At 39.9% G+C, this 16967-nt stretch overlaps 1 protein-coding gene across 1 annotated transcript; it reads right to left on the bottom strand.

Annotated features, from left to right (window-relative positions):
- Nucleotides 1-245: 245 nt before the first annotated feature.
- On the bottom strand, nt 246-16646 carry AK3 (adenylate kinase 3). Its single transcript, XM_032213127.1, has 5 exons — nt 16256-16646; nt 7561-7680; nt 4543-4715; nt 3173-3291; nt 246-633 (listed from the first exon to the last, which is right to left on the bottom strand). Exons 1-5 carry the CDS (start codon nt 16404-16406, stop codon nt 510-512), a joined length of 687 nt encoding a protein of 228 aa, XP_032069018.1. The 5' UTR covers nt 16407-16646; the 3' UTR covers nt 246-509.
- Between the last annotated feature and the right edge of the window lie 321 nt (nt 16647-16967).

Genomic DNA, 16967 nt, shown 5'->3' with positions numbered 1-16967 from the left:
AGTTTGAATTCTTAATACAGATGTTTCAGGGAAGCATCCAAAATAGTAAACTGATTATTCAAGATTACTATTTGTTTATAAAAGCCTCCTTCCCAGCAACATGTATAGAGTACAAGTCAGACTACCTCATTTTTTTTACTATGATCTTACTTACACCCTGTTTAAGGGGTCTTGTGTCAATTCTCAAAATGGGATTGATTTTAATCTGCTATCTTTTTCTTGACAAACTCCATGGATATTTTAACTAAATGTTGATAAAAATGAGTTTATTATTAAAATACATTTTATAAAATCCAGATATACCCAGTACAAAAAACTAGCAGCCAATCATCCTACCAGAGTTTGGCACAGAACTAAAACATGGTCATTTTAGAGATTTCAGACAGCTGTATATCAAGCTCATAATTCCACCAGTCTGTTCCTGATTTTTTATGATTCCAAAGATTGCTAGAAACTGGATATTTAGCCATATATTAGTAGTTTAGATGTATTAGTAAAACGAATCATGTTCAGCTTTCAGTAGCAGTCCCCTTCTGGGTCACTTCAGGCAGCTTCGTTTGGAGGAAACGATAAACATGAGGCCAGATTTTGTTGGTCTCTGTTCCAGAAAAAGATTCCAGCACTCGTTTTTGGCTAGAGAGAAGACAAGAGGCACATTTGTTATTTGCACATTAACAGTTTTTCTCTCAAGTCTTAGGTTCTGAGAGTCTAGTATGAGAGATCAATTGGACCAAAAAAAAAAAAAAGCAAGATTCTAGGCTACATGTATACAAACTTATAAATTGCATACAGGTAGTCCTTGACTTGTGACCACAAATGAGCCCAAAGTTTCTGTTGCTAAGTGAAACATTTGTTAAGCAAGTTCTGCCTCATTTGACAACGTTTCTTGCCACAGCTGTCTAGTGAATCACTGCAGTTAATTAGAATAGAGCTGGAAAGGACCTTGGGGGGGGTCTTCCAATCCAGCCCCCCCCCTCAGCTCAAGCAGGAGACCCTATATCATTTCAGACAAATGGCTGTCCAGTCTTTTCTTAAAAATCTCCAGTGATGAAGCACCCACAGTTTCTGAAGGCAAGCTGTTCCACTGGTTAATTGTCTTCACTGTTAGGAAGTTTCTCTTTAATTCCAGGTTGCTTCTCTCCTTGATTAGTTTCCCTGCATTGTTTCTTGTATTGCCTCCTGGTGCTTTGGAAAATAAGTTGACCCTCTCTTCTTTGTGGCAGCTCCTCAAATACTGTAATACTGCTAACAGTTGTTAATAACATGGTTGTTATGTGAATATGGCTTCCCCTTTGCTTGTCAGAAGATTGCAAAAGGTGATCACATGACACCCCCCTAAATATGGCAACCGTCATAAAGTTGCCAAGCAGCTGCATTTTGATCACATGACCATGCAGCGGTTCTTAACCCTAACCTCCCACAGCTTTACAAGCTGTTTCCATGTTTTGGCCTTCCCTTACTTCAAGCCTACCGTTTCATTCATAGTGGACCTGTCAGGCTATATTGTTTTCTTAATATAATTATCAATTCTTATTCTGTGCTTGAAGTCTATACTTGGGACATGTTACTTGGCTCAGCAGGAGACAGACATTTGAAGATGACCTTGCGGTCAGAAACTGGATTATTTAGCATGTGTTGAGCTTCCAGATGACGAAGGCATTCCCTCCCTAAGGGCTGTGTTTAGTCTTCTCTCCCAAGGTTTAGGAAAACAGCCAAAAATCTGTTTCTTTTGCAAACTTTAATGGTATTTCATTTCAAGCAATTTTATGATTGTGTTTTCTAAGATATATTTTAATGGCTGCAAACCATCTTGACTATTTTTCTAAACAGAAAGGCAAAGTGTAACTTTAATCATCAGTAAAATAATAAACAACAGCTGAAAACATCCCTGCTGATGGCGTAACCAGCAACATTGGGAGAATAAAAATACAAGATACCGTCATAAAGCTATTATCTCAGTGAGCAGTTGATAACCAATAAATAATAACAGATAACCATTTCTCAGTAGCAATAGTCTTGCAGGGGCTGGTTAGGAAATGACGGACGTTACTATAACCATTGGCCAAGTCCTGTTTTGGTTCCCAGAACACAGTATTCATGCAATATTGTTTTGGTGCTACACAAATCCAAGCAACTCCATAACAGGATTGATTTGACTCTAAAGCAGGGGTCCCCAATCCCCGGGCTGTGGTTACACAAGTGATGGGTGAGCACCACAGTTCCATTTGCACAAGTGGCAGGTACTTATGCAAGAAGTTCCAATTGAGCAAGTGGTGGCGCTCGTGTGGGAAACTCCATTTGTCCAAATGGCAGATGCATTAATGGAGCTGTGTGTGCGAGAATGTGATCCACTGCCTGCATGGAATCATTCCCTCTCTCTTCCACCCCGTCCACAAAACAGGAAATGTTAGAGACCCCTACTCTAAAATTTCCTACAGCATACTCCTATGCTACAGAAAACTTCCCTAAGAAAGACACATTCCTTAAATGTATCCTCTCTCATCCCAGTTATGAAATGACAGGAATATGTCTTGTCATGTTTGTTTCATTTTCAATATCCTTTATCCTCTAGGCCACTGGGCATTTTTCCTCTTTTAATTCTAACTCACTCAGAATGGACACAGCAACAAAAAAGAACAGATACCTAAATTCACAACAATTCCTTGACTTATAACTGGTGACTTAGTGACCTTAGAAAGTTACAAATGGACTCCCCCAAAGGTAGCCATTCCGAAGTTCTGAGGGCCAGCCCGCCTCATGGTCATGTGACTGCATGGTGGCTCAAATGTGAGCATGGAGGAAGAGCTATTGGTAAGAGTGCAAGGGGAGGAGATAGTAACATTATTTTTCATAATAGAGCATGCAGGCAAAACCTTAAAGGATTACAGGAGTGCTAAATCAATATACAGTCATGAGATGTACCTATATGATCGTAAGCAAACTTAATCTCAGCTTAATTAGTTCTTAGTTATACAGATTCAGATGTAAACACGGACTTCATAACAGCTTCTTTGTTTTCTCCTAGGCCACCCCATGACTTGGAAGACAACAATCCATGTTAAGGCTTCCTTTCTCACTGTTTGCATAGCACATCTGAAACATCCCTAAGTTGTTGCAGAGATGTTAAAGGGAAAGTATTAAAACTAAATATTGCACATTGAAATGTGCTTACCGGTAATACTCCAGGACAGGTTTAGTTTCTGCTTCATAAGATTTCAATCTCTTCATAATCGTTTCCGGTTTATCATCATCACGCTGAACAAGAGGATCCCCTGTGTGATCATCATGGCCCTTTTTGTGGGAAAAGGAAAGTCTCCTATTATGAACAATAGCAGTTTATACACCTATGAGTTTTCTTCTATGGAATCTGCATGCTCTCTGGTTTTTGAATTATGCTGTAAGCTACTACTCCTGCCTACATTTTTATCATGGAAGTTAGCACCTCATGTACCAGGCAGTATTCTTTATATTTAATAAATTAATATTCAGCACCCATGCAATAGTCCAAGAAATCTCTTCAGCAATTAAGAGAGAGATTTAAAATATTAGGCAGGAGACAATGTCGGTTTCTATGGCAATTAAAAGGCTGTATTGTATGACCTGATCTTTGAAAAAAGATGTGTCCAATCTTTCTTAATGCGTGCTAACATTGTTACTATTTTTACAAAGTTTGATCACTGCTGATTTCTATAAGACACTATTATTGTGTGTACAAGAATATAAAAACAAAACTGCAAGTTGGTAAAAAAAAATAATCCAAGTTATGGACTGAACTAGAATGGCTTTATGGAGGCATTGCTGACATACCTATAATGTAAATTGTCTGTCACTTTAAAGAATATAAAAGCTATTGACAGTCTGATTAAAATACTCTTAATGAAAATATTGCTCAAATGTCATCACTACCAATTCTTACTCTGCCTTTTAATTAACAATTTAAAAAATATGATACTCTCATCAGGCTGTCCTATAGCATCTGCAACATTTTAAGAAGATCTCCACAAAATCCCCAAAGGAATATTGTTAAAAAATAATAACTGAAATATCATGTTAGTTTATTTCAGCCATTTTTAAATGACTTTTATTTTTAAGCCTGAGGCCCAGCATCAAAAGCTTCTTGACCCAGCAGGCTGATACTTCTATTTTCTTTTTAAGTACCAATAGCATACAGTTTCTGGAAGTGAAAAGTGCCAATTTATGTCCCTACATTGTGATGATTGAAAAATGAGCAATTTTCCAACTAAACATAGTTTTCCAGATATCGTTATATCATGTCAGCACAACAGAAGAGAAGCAATTCTAATCCCAGGGTACCTCACAGAAATATTTAAAGACAATGCAACTCTATTTTGATTACACTCTAAATGATTTTTTTTTTTTAGCAACAAAGAGAATCAGTCAACATTTAGCACACATTTGCCAAGCTCAGCAGCTGGCTGGAAATGATGAGATTCGATGTACAAGTTAGTGGACATTCATGAACAGCAGATAGCTTTCCATATTTGTTTTTGCACAGCTGCACTAGATATAGGCAGAACTTACGGAGATTTTGGGAGGGTTGAATTCAAGATTGTACACCCTCCCACTAGCAGGATGAATCCAGCGTGCAGTCAGACGTTGCTTGATGGTCTCAAAAGGCACATCTAAAACAATCACGGTGTCAATTGGACACACCTTATCCAGCGATTCAGCCTGTGGGACAGTCCTGGGGAAGCCTGTGAAAAAACAAAATGCTATTGCAAATAGCTAAAGGTACAGAAATGAGCTGTCAGTAAGTTGGAGCCCAATTAGGCTGATCGCAGCAGCTGAGGGGTGGGGGGGGGTGTTCTTTGATTAATGTTTTCAGTGATTAATTTTGTTTGCTTATATCCCACCTTTATTATTTTTATAAACAACACAGTTTTTGTTTTCTAGGCTGCATAAACCAACACAGTTCTAGGATGCATAAACGGGGGGGGGGGGGTGTAGAATCAAGATCATGTAAAGTGTTAATACCAGTTTATAATGCCACACTTGGAATACTGCATTAAGTTTTGGTTACCATGATGTAAAAAAGATGTGGAGACTCTAGAAAAAGTGCAGAGAAGATCAACAAAGATGATTAGGAGACTGGAGGCTAAAACATGAAGAATGGTTGCAGGAACTGGGTATGTCTAGTTTAATGAAAAGAAGGACTACGGAAGACATGATAGCAGTGTTCCAATATCTCGGGGGTTGCCACAAAGAAGAGGGAGTCAAACTATTCTCCAAAGCACCTGAGGTAGAACAAGAAGCAATGGGTGCTCAAGGAGAGAAGCAACTTAGAACTGAGGAGAAATTTCCTGACAGTTAGAACAATTAATCAGTGGAACAACTTGCCTCCAAAAGTTGTGAATGCTCCAAAACTGGAAGTTTTTAAGAAGATATTGGATAACCATTTGTCTGAAATGGTATAGGATTTCCTGTCTAGGCAGGGGGTTAGACTAGAAGACCTCCAAGGTCCCTTCAAACTCTTGTTATTCTATTCTATTCTAAAACTCAAGGCAGTGAGCATATTTAACACAGTTTCTTCCTTTTATTTACTCCACAACAGCAGCCCTGTGAGGTGGGTTGGATTAAGAGTGAATGATTGGATCAAAATCCCCCAGCTGGCCTTCATGACTAAGGTGGTACTTGTTCACAGTCTTCTGCTTTCAAGCTTTGTGCCTTAATCCCTAGACTAAACTGGCTGCCTCTGATTCATTTTTCTAGTTCTTTGTTTTTAGTCCATGAATATTTAATCTTTAGTAAAATGTTTTAGCTCTTTAATGTTTCTTTGATTAATGTTGCTAGTTCTTGAAGGAACAAAGAAAGCTACGCAAGTACAGCCTGATAAGAGAACGGGTTCAAACTTGCCAAGGGCGAGGATTCTCTTTTCACGCACATGGAGTTGAACTTTAGTAACTTGCAATCTCATTTATAAGATGAGACCTTCTGAATATGCAAATGACCATTAAGAAGTGCATACCAAGAAATTATGGGAAGTTATATGCTACATGCGTGCGGCATCAGAGATACATCAAATGATATTAACCAGCAAAAGATCTCACTCCAAGCCGTGTATAATTGAAGTGATTCAAGTTAAAGTGATTCTCCACAGCTTCGGTTCAGACTTTTACAGACTTTTCATTACCCAAGCTAGATAACATTATCTGATGATGCTATCTAGTTTGGATAATGAAACATTTGCAAGAAAACAAGCAACCTTGAAGAGCACCAAGGACCCCCTCCCTTCCATTTCAACCCTGAGCTACAGATATTCTCCTTTATTGATTCCCCACTTTTCTAAGGGGCTCTTCAAATGGATGAGGTGCCCTCTTAGCTTGTGTACATAAATAACTTTTTAGTCTACCTTTCTGACTTGGGTTCTATTTGGGCAAGACGCACCAGGCTTACATATCTGTCGATGCTTATGGCTAACTTACCGCCACTTTTCTCTTACTGAGTATGGCTTGGCCTGTTAATTAATTGGAAACATTGACACTCAAGTGTCAAAATGGATATATTTTGGAAGATTTCCATATAGCACTGCATCATTTCATTTAAAATACAGTATCCTGATAGTTTCTATATAACACTTCATTTCAGCTAAAACTCAATTAAACCACTGTTGGATCTAACCAGCTCTCAAAATCCACCTCCTCCTTGGTATATTGGAGAACACGTTTATATCTAACCAATACCCATTATGTTTGCTAAGCATGTACTTCAGAATTCAAAAGAAGGTGCTTTTTTCATCCTTTAAAACGATCACAATCTGGGACTTTAACTCACATGGACTATTTTGTCAAGTGTTGCAGTATTCTCAATGATAACCACACTGTTTAAGAAATCATGACAGTCAAAGGCCATGTAACTGGAAGGCTTCCTAACTTGGGAAAAAGTTGGAGTAGACAGCTTATTTTAGCTGTTTAAATGACAGTCCCTATACCAGTGTTTCTTAACCTTGGCAACTTGAAGATGTCTGGACTTCAACTCCCAGAATTCCCCAGCCAGCATTCGCTGGCTGGGGAATTCTAGGAGTTGAAATCCAGACATCTTCAAGCTGCCAAGGTTGAGAAATAGTGCCCTACACCATTTAATTAGGCAATGAAGCTTTATCTCTTGCTTGAACAGGTATCAAAGAAAGAATTTAGGATTCCCAAGAGACATTATATTCCTTTCCATTGCCTTCCTCTGCCATTGTTTCATCTTGATTTATATAGCTCAGAAGGTGTCAATTTTTATCAGATAATTTTATAATCCCCTCAAGTTGATCCAGACAAAAATGTATCAGGGGCTCGAAGTGACTTTAACAAAGCTCTGGTAATATAAATGTTGGCACTTTTCTTTTGTATCTTTTTTCTATGATTGGATCCAAGCTCTTTTATAGCCCATGCTTAAGAATCCAACTTGGATATACGTGTGTGTGTGTCTTCAAGTCAGTCTTGACTCATGCCAATACCTTATCATCAACCAACATCCTATGTTTAGCATACAGGATTCACTAGCTGGAAACTAACTGCCTTTCATTTACAAAAAGGGTACAATGCAAGCTCTCACCATCCAGCAGCACATGGTTCTGATCTAGTATTTTCAGCTCGCTTAGCATCAGCTGGGTCATGACGTCATCAGGAATCAATTGCCCCTTTTCAATATATGACTTAGCCAGTATGCCAATTTCTGTGGAAGCAAGAATGAACAGAAAAATCTTAATTAGGTGGGATCTTGCTTGCAATTGTATTATAGTTTTGTTTTGTTTTGCTCTAAACATTCATCTTTTATTGGTGCGGAAATGAACAATCAAAAAATAATAATATGTTTTCCCCAGAGAATCAGGTCTTATTATAAACTACACCTAAAGGGTCATATCACACTGATGAGCATATTCAGTAAAGGTTAAAGAAATACAGCCGCCTCCCTCAAATATATCTTCTTGCAAAACCAAAATCAAACTGTATTCTTGCTCAAAATAAGCATTCCTCAAATTATTAACTCTTTTTTGAGTTTCAATATTTATGGATGACAGATATCTTCTTGTTCCTCTTTCCTTCCGTAACTGAAATCTTTGCTTTTTGGCTCCTATAGCTAATTCATTCATTCCCTCTCCTTTTACATTTACGGGCTGTTCAATTCTATCTGCTGCCCCGTTCAAGTCACTTCATTAAATTTCCATTTTCTTTCATTGGATGTTTTCCAGATCAAGTACTTAGTAGGCTCTTAAGGTTGTTTATGGCCATGCAGCTTGGTTTGGAAGTATTCCACAATTTGGGATGATTTTGGCTTCTAAATAAACACTGGTAGATCAAGTAAGGTGCTAATGAATTATTGTGGTTTACTTCGGGATTTAGTGATTGTAGAGGGAGCCTAGACTATACAACCACACTTGCAAACTGGCTGTCATAATACCGGTAATATCTACGTATTACATGTTTACATTACATTTACTTTCAAATAATATGCCTTCCCACTCTGTCACTGTTTATTTTTAACTGCGTAATTTCAGATTTAACTTTATCATTTGCTTCCAATTCTGTTTTTTCGGGAAATCAAGAAACCAAGGATTCCAATTTGAAAGAAACATTAAACAAATGATAAAGGTAAGACAAACGATGCAACTGGGAAGCTGCCTGCGTATTTAGTTGCTTCTACCAACAGAAGGAGTCAGACAACTTAGTATGATGCTTCAATAGCGAAGAGCAAGAAGTGCACCCAATAATCTCACACATAAATTCTTGAGGGCACATTTCCCTGAACACAGAGGTGTTTCTTACCGAGTGTAAGTTTAATTTTAAAAATATACTGAATTTTTAAAAATGTAAATATAACCTTGGAATTAGCATCTAAGCCATCATGTACTATTCAAACACCTAGCATAAGGTCCCCGCGGAGATCCGGACCCTCACCTCTCTCCAAGCCTTCCGGAAAGCCGTCAAAACCTGGCTGTGCCGGCAGGCCTGGGGTTGATGAGTTCCCCTCCCCTCTCGACTGGTATGGCTGTGTGATTTTCGTGTATTTTAATTATGTGTACTGTTGTTTATGTTCCCTTTCCCCTCTGAGTTGTTCGCCGCCCTGAGTCCCTCCTGGAGAAGGGCGGCATACAAATAAACCAAATACAAATACAAATAGGGACTTTGTCAAAGAAAAGAAACAGATATTTTTTATTATTATTATTATTTAGTGTATGGCATATCATACATGGACTAGCATTATATATTAACATTTCATTTAGATTAGTAGAATACAATAAAATATAAATGTTAAAAAGATCTATGTTCAACAACCAATGTCTAGGCCCGTGATGGTAAACCTATGGCACATGTGCCACAGGTGGCACCCAGCACCCTCTCTGTGGGTACGCAAGCTGTCACCCCAGTTCAGCTCTGCCACGTATGCATGCATACCTCCTGCCAGCCTGCTTGTCATTGGGTCTCTGCCACAAATGCGCGGAAGACAGGGTGTGGGGTGCACATGCAGGGAACTGGGCATGTGCAGGGAGCGAGGTTCATGTGGGGGGGGCATGCACGGGGTAAGACAAGTGCAGGGGGTGCATCCGTGAGTGTGTACAAGGGGGTGGGGAACATGCAGGGCACACGGCACATACACAGGGCATTCACATTCATGGGGTGGGGCACTTGCATGGGGCACATGCATGGGGCGACATGCATGCCCGGAGCAAGACACTTGCGCAGGGTGAGGCAGATGCATGGAGCCACGTGCACTTTGTATTTTGGAGGTTCGGGCGCACATGCACTTTGTGCACTTGGTTCGGAAAGGTTAGCCATCACTAGCCTAGGCCATCTAACCATTGAAGCACATATTAAATTATGAACAGTAATCATTTCCCTCATTTTCCATTTCCTATGTGATAATCTTTCACAAAACAGAACTTGAAAATCTCATTGTTTATAGAGAAAGGAGCACTCATGAATTGCTCAAGCAAATAACTTATTTCCTGCCCTAAGAAGAATAGTCTCAATCTGTGCCCCCTTGCGTTCCTTCTCTATTACTTAAACACACTTTCTGCAGCTGCTAACATGCTCTGGGAACAGCAAGACTTTAAACTCAGCGAAGTCACTGACACTAACCTTTAAGTGTCGGTACAAGTAAATGTTTAACTTATATGAACTTGAAGCTATTTAAACTGGCTAGATGCCTTCAGGGCATGCAGAGGAAATTCTGCAATCCAAATAACAGGGAATATCTTTTATTGACTTTATGAGTCCTTAGAAATCTAAAAAGTAATCCAGTACATATCTATCACTTTGGGTTGTTCCACATATTCATATTTCAGGCTGTTTTTTCCTCCCTATTAATATCGCAGGCAGTCCTCGACTTTAGTGACTGTTTGAAGTTACAAGGGGATTGAAAAAAGTGATTTATGACTGTTTTTCACACTTACGACCTTTGCAGCATCCCTGGGGTCATGTGATCGAAATTTGGATGCTTGGCAACAGGTTCATATTTATTACTGTTGCAGTGTCCTGGAGTCAGGTGACCTTCTGTGTCCTTTTGAGGAGCAAAGTCAATGGAGAAGCCAAATTCACTTAACAACTGTGGCAGGGAAAGTTGTAAAATGAGACAAAACTCAATGAATGTTTCACGTAACAGAAATGTTGGGGTTCATTGTGGTCGTAAGTTGAGGACTACCTGTACGGCTTATAGATTCATTGTGGAAAAATGAGGTTATAGTATTTCAAAATAATCTCAAGTCTGTTTCACCATGCTATAATATTATGGAAATTGTTCTCGTAAACACAATTCAAGATATGAGACAAGTCATTTGTCAAATTCCGTACAACCCATCTTTCTAATATGGATTATAGATTAATAGATCACAGATTAATGGATTATTGTAGTGTTAAATCATCACAGTGGTTAATTTAGAAAACTTAGGCTTTGCAGGTTAAGCATGAGCCTTTATATATCCTGGTTCTGTACAATATAATACATTTAGGCATGTTAAATTTATATTTACAGACAAAGAAATAAAGGGAGACTAATATAGATCTATTTCAAGCTCTTTAGCTCTTGCCAGCTAGTCATACCCTACTGGGATTCGAACCCATTTAGGCTGTTAGGCAAAACACTTCAGAGAATGATGCTCAAAAGATAAACAGATTCCACTATCTGTTCAATTGGAAACGTTATAAACAAAGTAGAACATCCCAACACCAATCAATTGTGAGGCAAACTTAATTTCAGACACTGCATATTTCTAAACACCACCTTTTTCCTTATGTTTAATCATGTCTAAGGCTGCCTGGACAAGTTTTCCTGCAGTTTTCTTGGCATGATTTCCGAAGTAGCTTGCCATTGCCTCCTTCCTAGGGCTGAGAGAAAGTGACTGGCCCAAGGTCACCCAGCTAGCTTTTTCCCTAGAACTCATAGTGTCCTAATTTCTAGCCTGATGCCTTAATCTCTACCACAACCAGTCTCTCTAAGCATCACTTAGAAAGGTACAAATAAAAAACACTGTTACAATATATAAAAGAGCATCTTACAATCAACTAACAATTCAGATAATAGTCTTAAAAATAATCATGAAACCAGTTAAAAGATCAGCAACATCCACATACTCCTTGGGTCTCGGAAGGCCTGCCAAACCATGATTTCCTTGGGAAGTTTGAACAGGGTAGGATTTGGGTCCAATTCAACAGAACTGCTCTTTATGCTTTGCACATTTCCAGTGCTAAACTAAGATGTGCCATCAAGTTATTTTTGACTCCGAGCAACCACATAATTTTTCTCCAGGACAATTTATCCTTACCCAAATACTAAATTGATGCATTAAAAAGGATGGATATGGGGATACCTACACTGATGCAATAAAAAGGAAGATACATACATACCAGAGGTGGGTTCCTACTACCGATTCGGCCAAACAGGTAGTGGTATGCTGGCCTAGGTCGCAGAACCAGCAGCGACCCAAGCTGCCCACACCACTAAACCGTTCCCCAGTCACCACCATCGCCATCTTTTTTTGGAGTTCTGTGCATGCGCAGAACAATTTTCATTGTATTGTGCATGTGTGCACATGAGCAAACCAGCAGTAACACTGGCTGGAACCCACCGCTGATACATACTGTACATACCTTTAATATGGTCACTCACCAGAATACAACAATCAGAAGAACAAAATAAAACAGTTTATGTCTAGATCATGGTTCATGGATAAAATCAAGGAATGCCTGGTTTTACTAACAGTGTAATGGAATTTGACCATATTTACAGAAATGGAATTATACTGGTCTGGTGAAAACTATATATAAAGCATATCAGAATTGCCTGGGCACTTCATCAAAAGGGTAATGAAAAAACATAATATAGTAAAACATAATATAGTAGATTATGGTTTTTAATGGACTATTCTCCATAAGGACATAGCCTTAGTTCAGGAAATATTTCGTATCTGCCCCCAAGAACCCCTGTAAGGAGTGTATTAAAGCATGCTAAGGTTAGTGCCCTCCCGAGTTTATGTCAACTGCATAGCTATCTATGCAGAGCTATCTTGCTAAGGTTAGTGCCCTCCAGAATTTAGGGAGAGTTGTATCTAGCTAATATTAATGTCCTCCAGAGTTTAAGTAGTCTAATCCATTGAAATATTGATGTGAAAGCAGATGGAAAGAGGAAGGCAAAGGTTGCTAAGGTTAATGTCCTCCAAAGTCTGGGGAGAGTTGTGTAGCTTTCTTGCTAAAGTTAGGGTTCTCCAGAGTTTAGGGACAGTTCAGGGACAGTTGTGTAGCTATCTTGCTGACTCTGAGCAAAAGGATCCAGTTATGTTTCCATATCTTGGGCACATTGCTTGAATGTAGTAAGTGTTTATCAATTGGAAATTTACAATTAGAAAATTACCAATTAGAAAGTTTCAGTTTTGCCTAGGAGAAAAACTATAACAGTGCAATTTTTGCTACTTTGCTCTATTCCTTTCTTTCTATTCTATTCCTTGCATTCAACCAGAATGCAATAAAGCAAAGCCTATCTCAATTTCATTCAATCCTGCCTCCCTCCTTAATACTATATTAGGAGCACGTGGGGCCACTTGGGACAATTCAGAGGAGACCCTTTGCAATAGGACAAAAGAACAGTAAGGTACCATCTAAGCACCAAACAGTAAATGCACATGCATTTTTGCCAAATAAAGCTTTCATACTATGTTAAAAGTGAAGTACTGTTTTTTGGGTTGGGATCTGTTTAGCATAATGGCCTTGCATACTGCAATGAACTTTTATATGGGCATTCTCACAAGGATTAAGGATTAACAGCAGCAGGCTATCATAAAAGAATTTATGACTTTATTCCACAACTTTGCTTTTGGAAATGAAATCAAATGCAGACCTTAAGACAAGGAATGGAGATTCTGTCTTAGATGACTATTTTTCAGCCAAATGTCGCCATACCAGAACGTAGTTGAGGATAGCGTTCATCTCTAAAGCCAGTTTGCACATCCCTCTTTATGCTCTAACAGTTAATCCGGACAGCCAATTTGTTGTGATTTTAGCACAGAGCTTTCTTATTATGCTTCAAGGCTGATGGGTGGATAGCAGACAGTTCACAAGTACCTTCTTTATAAACAAGCACTCTAAATAGAGTGCTTGTTTCCTGAACTAAGTTAGACCCCTGTGGTTGTGCATTTGCATGATAACAATCCATGTAGATGAACAGAGGAGAAAATACAGAGGTCCGTTATTCCCAGTTATGGCATAAGACTTTGGTAGCAATAAAATCATTATCTGAGGTTTATTAGACTTCAACTGTTTTATGAGTCCTGCTATTTCAGAGCTTGTTAAAAAAAAAACTTGTCCAGCAAGTCTCCGAGAATCTCAGACATGATTTAATGTAAGAAAAAAAAGGGCCAACTAGGGAACTGGTTAACATTAGGTTCTATATTAGATTTGGGCAAATTTTCTTTTCCATATAATGCCGTAAAAGTGTTCCCCTCTTTTCCAGCTGGTATAAGGTAAGGAAATGAAAGGAGTGTATTAATTGAATTAGAAGCTATTAGGTGCTAACATTAGGCTTACGATGCTGCTATTAAGTGTAGTTGGGAAACCTCAGGTATGTAGGGCTCATTATCCTAGGGTGTTGTTTTTTTCCAGACCTTGTGAATAAAGCTAAATCATTCTTAGGTATTTTAAAATACATAATCAATTCATTCTTAGCCGTAGATACTCCTTATTAAATCAGGGATGAAGGGCAAGCTTAGTCTTTGCTCTTCCTTAGTTTTTGAGCAAACAGTAGTGGCTAGAGCAGTGTTTTTCAACCACTGTGCCGCGGCACACTAGTGTGCCGTGACATAGTTTAAGGTGTGCCGTGGGAAAATTACTTTATATATAGTCAATATAGGCACAGAGTTAAATTTTTTTAACATTTTCTAATGGTGGTGTGCCTCGTGATTTTTTTCATGAAAAAAGTGTGCCTTTGCACAAAAAAGGTTGAAAAACACTGGGCTAGAGTGACTTTATTTGATAATGTTCTGTTTCCAGGACAATCTTCAATTAAGTATATCTGCAATGCTATTTTTGAACAGTGTGACTCTTTACACTGATAAGTCCATTTAATACTTTAGAAGCCAGCTCCTGAAGATGAAACTCAAATACTTTGGCCACCTAATGAGAAGGAAGGAGTCACTGGAAAAGAGCCTAATGCTGGGAAAGATTGAAAGCAAAAGAAGAAGAGGATGACAGAGAATGAGGTGGCTGGATGGAGTCACGGAAGCAGAAGGCGGGAGCTTGAATGGACTCCAGAGGATGGTAGAGGGCAGAAAAGCCTGGAGGAATGTTATCCATGGGGTTGCGATGGGTCGGACACGACTTTGCAACTAACAACAACAAGCTCCAGCCCCAGATCAACCGCCATGTTAGCAACTGAATCCATTTCCAGAAATAAGTTATCCAATGTTGTTGTCCCTGAGATATTAAGAAGATGATCAAAATCAGATCGACTAGGTAAAATTTTTGTATAAAGGAAGTCGAATCCCTTGAGATCCAAGGGATCCAACCTTGGCAGCTTTAAGACTTGTGGACTTCAACTCCCAGGCTGGCTGGGGAATTCTGGGAAGTTCACAAATCTTAAAGTTGTTGAGGTTGTACAGTCTTGATTTAAATTATAGTATAATCAATTTAGAGATACCTTCTCTCCACCCAATGATGGAATCTGTCAGTGTTCCATGCCAGGTTGAAATATTAAGATACTACATGCTAGAAAACATGCTAAATATACCTCCACTGTGTACACCAGTGATGGGTTATGGATCCCGTTCCAACTGGTACGGTTGGAACGGGCCTGGCCGCGTCCACATTAGCGCCTCCACAAGCCTCCATGATGCTCCAGCTGCTCAGCAGGGCATTGCACAGGCACTGTATGCGCCGAAGACTTAAAAGACCAGAAAGCAGATCGGGCGGGCGGGTGGGCCCTCCGGAGCACCGTACCAGAATGGTATACCGGGGCGTATTGCCTGCAAGCCACCACTAGTGTACACACATAGGTTGCCTCTTCAGCACTACAAGCAGCAGAATAATATGACTAAGCTATGCTTAATATAACTAAGTAGATCTCTGAGGACTACAGTGAATTTCAACTTGCTGTGCCACAGACTTGGTCCTTCATCTATTAAACATCTGAGCTTGGTTCAAGTTCTTCAATGAGGTGAAACAGTGAAAGTAAAACAGAGAGCAATGAAGAGTTGGTACATTAATAAAAGCACTTGTACTTCCATTCAATTTCAATACTGGTATGGTATTTAATGATAGTTGGGAAAGGATTATTGATGGCAGTTACATACATTGCCAGGGTAGAGGGATACCATATGTTATAGAATAAATAAATGCTGGAGAAATAAAACCCCCAAATCCACATGAAGAGAATACTGTTACAAGACCTGCGGACCAAAGCTTTATACCATAGTTGCAAGCTTTTCCTTCTAGGAAGTGTTGCAACTATTTTGTAACCCTTCTCTTTCAGGATTTTCAAATCTAGACTCAACCAGGGCTTGGTTCACATTTAACGCTAGGCTAGGGGCTGAACGTCTGGCTTCCCATATTCGGCAAATCGTCGAGTATTCAATAAACCTTGACTTAGCACAATAGGGTAATCAATAAACCAGGCTTGCCCAGAGCATGTTTTCATTTCCCACTCTCATCTTGGCTAGAATAACAAATATGATCGTTGAATTTCTGTGCCTTTCTAGATAAGAGCGACTCTGCCGTCTCTGAAATAGATCGCTTTATGTACTGGCATCCTCGCTCGCCTGCCTTACCGGTCTTCTTGTTCATGTTGTCCCTCAGGATGTCCCCGCTGGAGAGATGCTTCAGGGCGAAGTGCTGGACGATGCGGGAAGACACGGTGCCTTTCCCAGAGCCCGGGGCCCCCATGATCAGCGCCCGCATCAGCGCCGCCCGCACCGCCATGACCGAGTCGCTTGGCGGGATGGGACGAAAACAGAATCCCAGTGTCGGCCCTCCCTCGGCTTGCAGCGGCGCCCTCTAAGCCCACGACATCTCCTCCAGAGGGCCACGCCGGTCCCTGCCTCGGCCCGACAGGTACCAGCCCAACAACTCAAGAAAATGGGCGTCTCCGCAGCCTGGTCGACGAGGCTACCAGGAATGACTCCTCCCCCGTCCCCAAGCCCGGCCTCCCGGCTGCAAACAGGCCTCCAAAGGAGGCGTCAGCGGGGGCTCCGTTACGCGGTTTTACGGCTTCTGTCTGCCAACTTTTCTCTCTACCCCGCCTTCCTTTCCTTCTTTCCTTCTCTCTCTCCTCCCTTCCTTTCTTTTCCTTCCTCCCCTTTCCTTCTCTTTCTGCCCACCTTCCTTTTTCTCTTTTCTCTCTCCCTCCCTTCCTCTTCTTTCTTTCTCTCCTTCCTTCTTTCTCTCCTTCCTTCCTTTTCTTTTTTTTCCTTTCTCCCCTACATGAAAATGAATGCCACAGATATAACACTTGTACAGTAATTCATCGTCAGTCAGGGTTAT

Source organism: Thamnophis elegans, chromosome 3, assembly GCF_009769535.1.
Source record: "Thamnophis elegans isolate rThaEle1 chromosome 3, rThaEle1.pri, whole genome shotgun sequence".
Classification (NCBI taxonomy): domain Eukaryota; kingdom Metazoa; phylum Chordata; class Lepidosauria; order Squamata; family Colubridae; genus Thamnophis; species Thamnophis elegans.
This window is presented reverse-complemented; position numbering and strand designations above follow the sequence as displayed.

Bases quoted from the DNA above. Each gene is read 5' to 3' on its own strand.
- AK3 (XM_032213127.1), bottom strand. From the start codon at position 16,406: ATGGCGGTGCGGGCGGCGCTGATGCGGGCGCTGATCATGGGGGCCCCG. The intron at 7,681-16,255 runs GTAAGGCAGGCG...TTGCTTCCACAG, and splicing joins CAACATGAACAAGAAGACCG to AAATTGGCATACTGGCTAAG. The intron at 4,716-7,560 runs GTGAGAGCTTGC...GTTTTTTCACAG, and splicing joins GAACCATGTGCTGCTGGATG to GCTTCCCCAGGACTGTCCCA.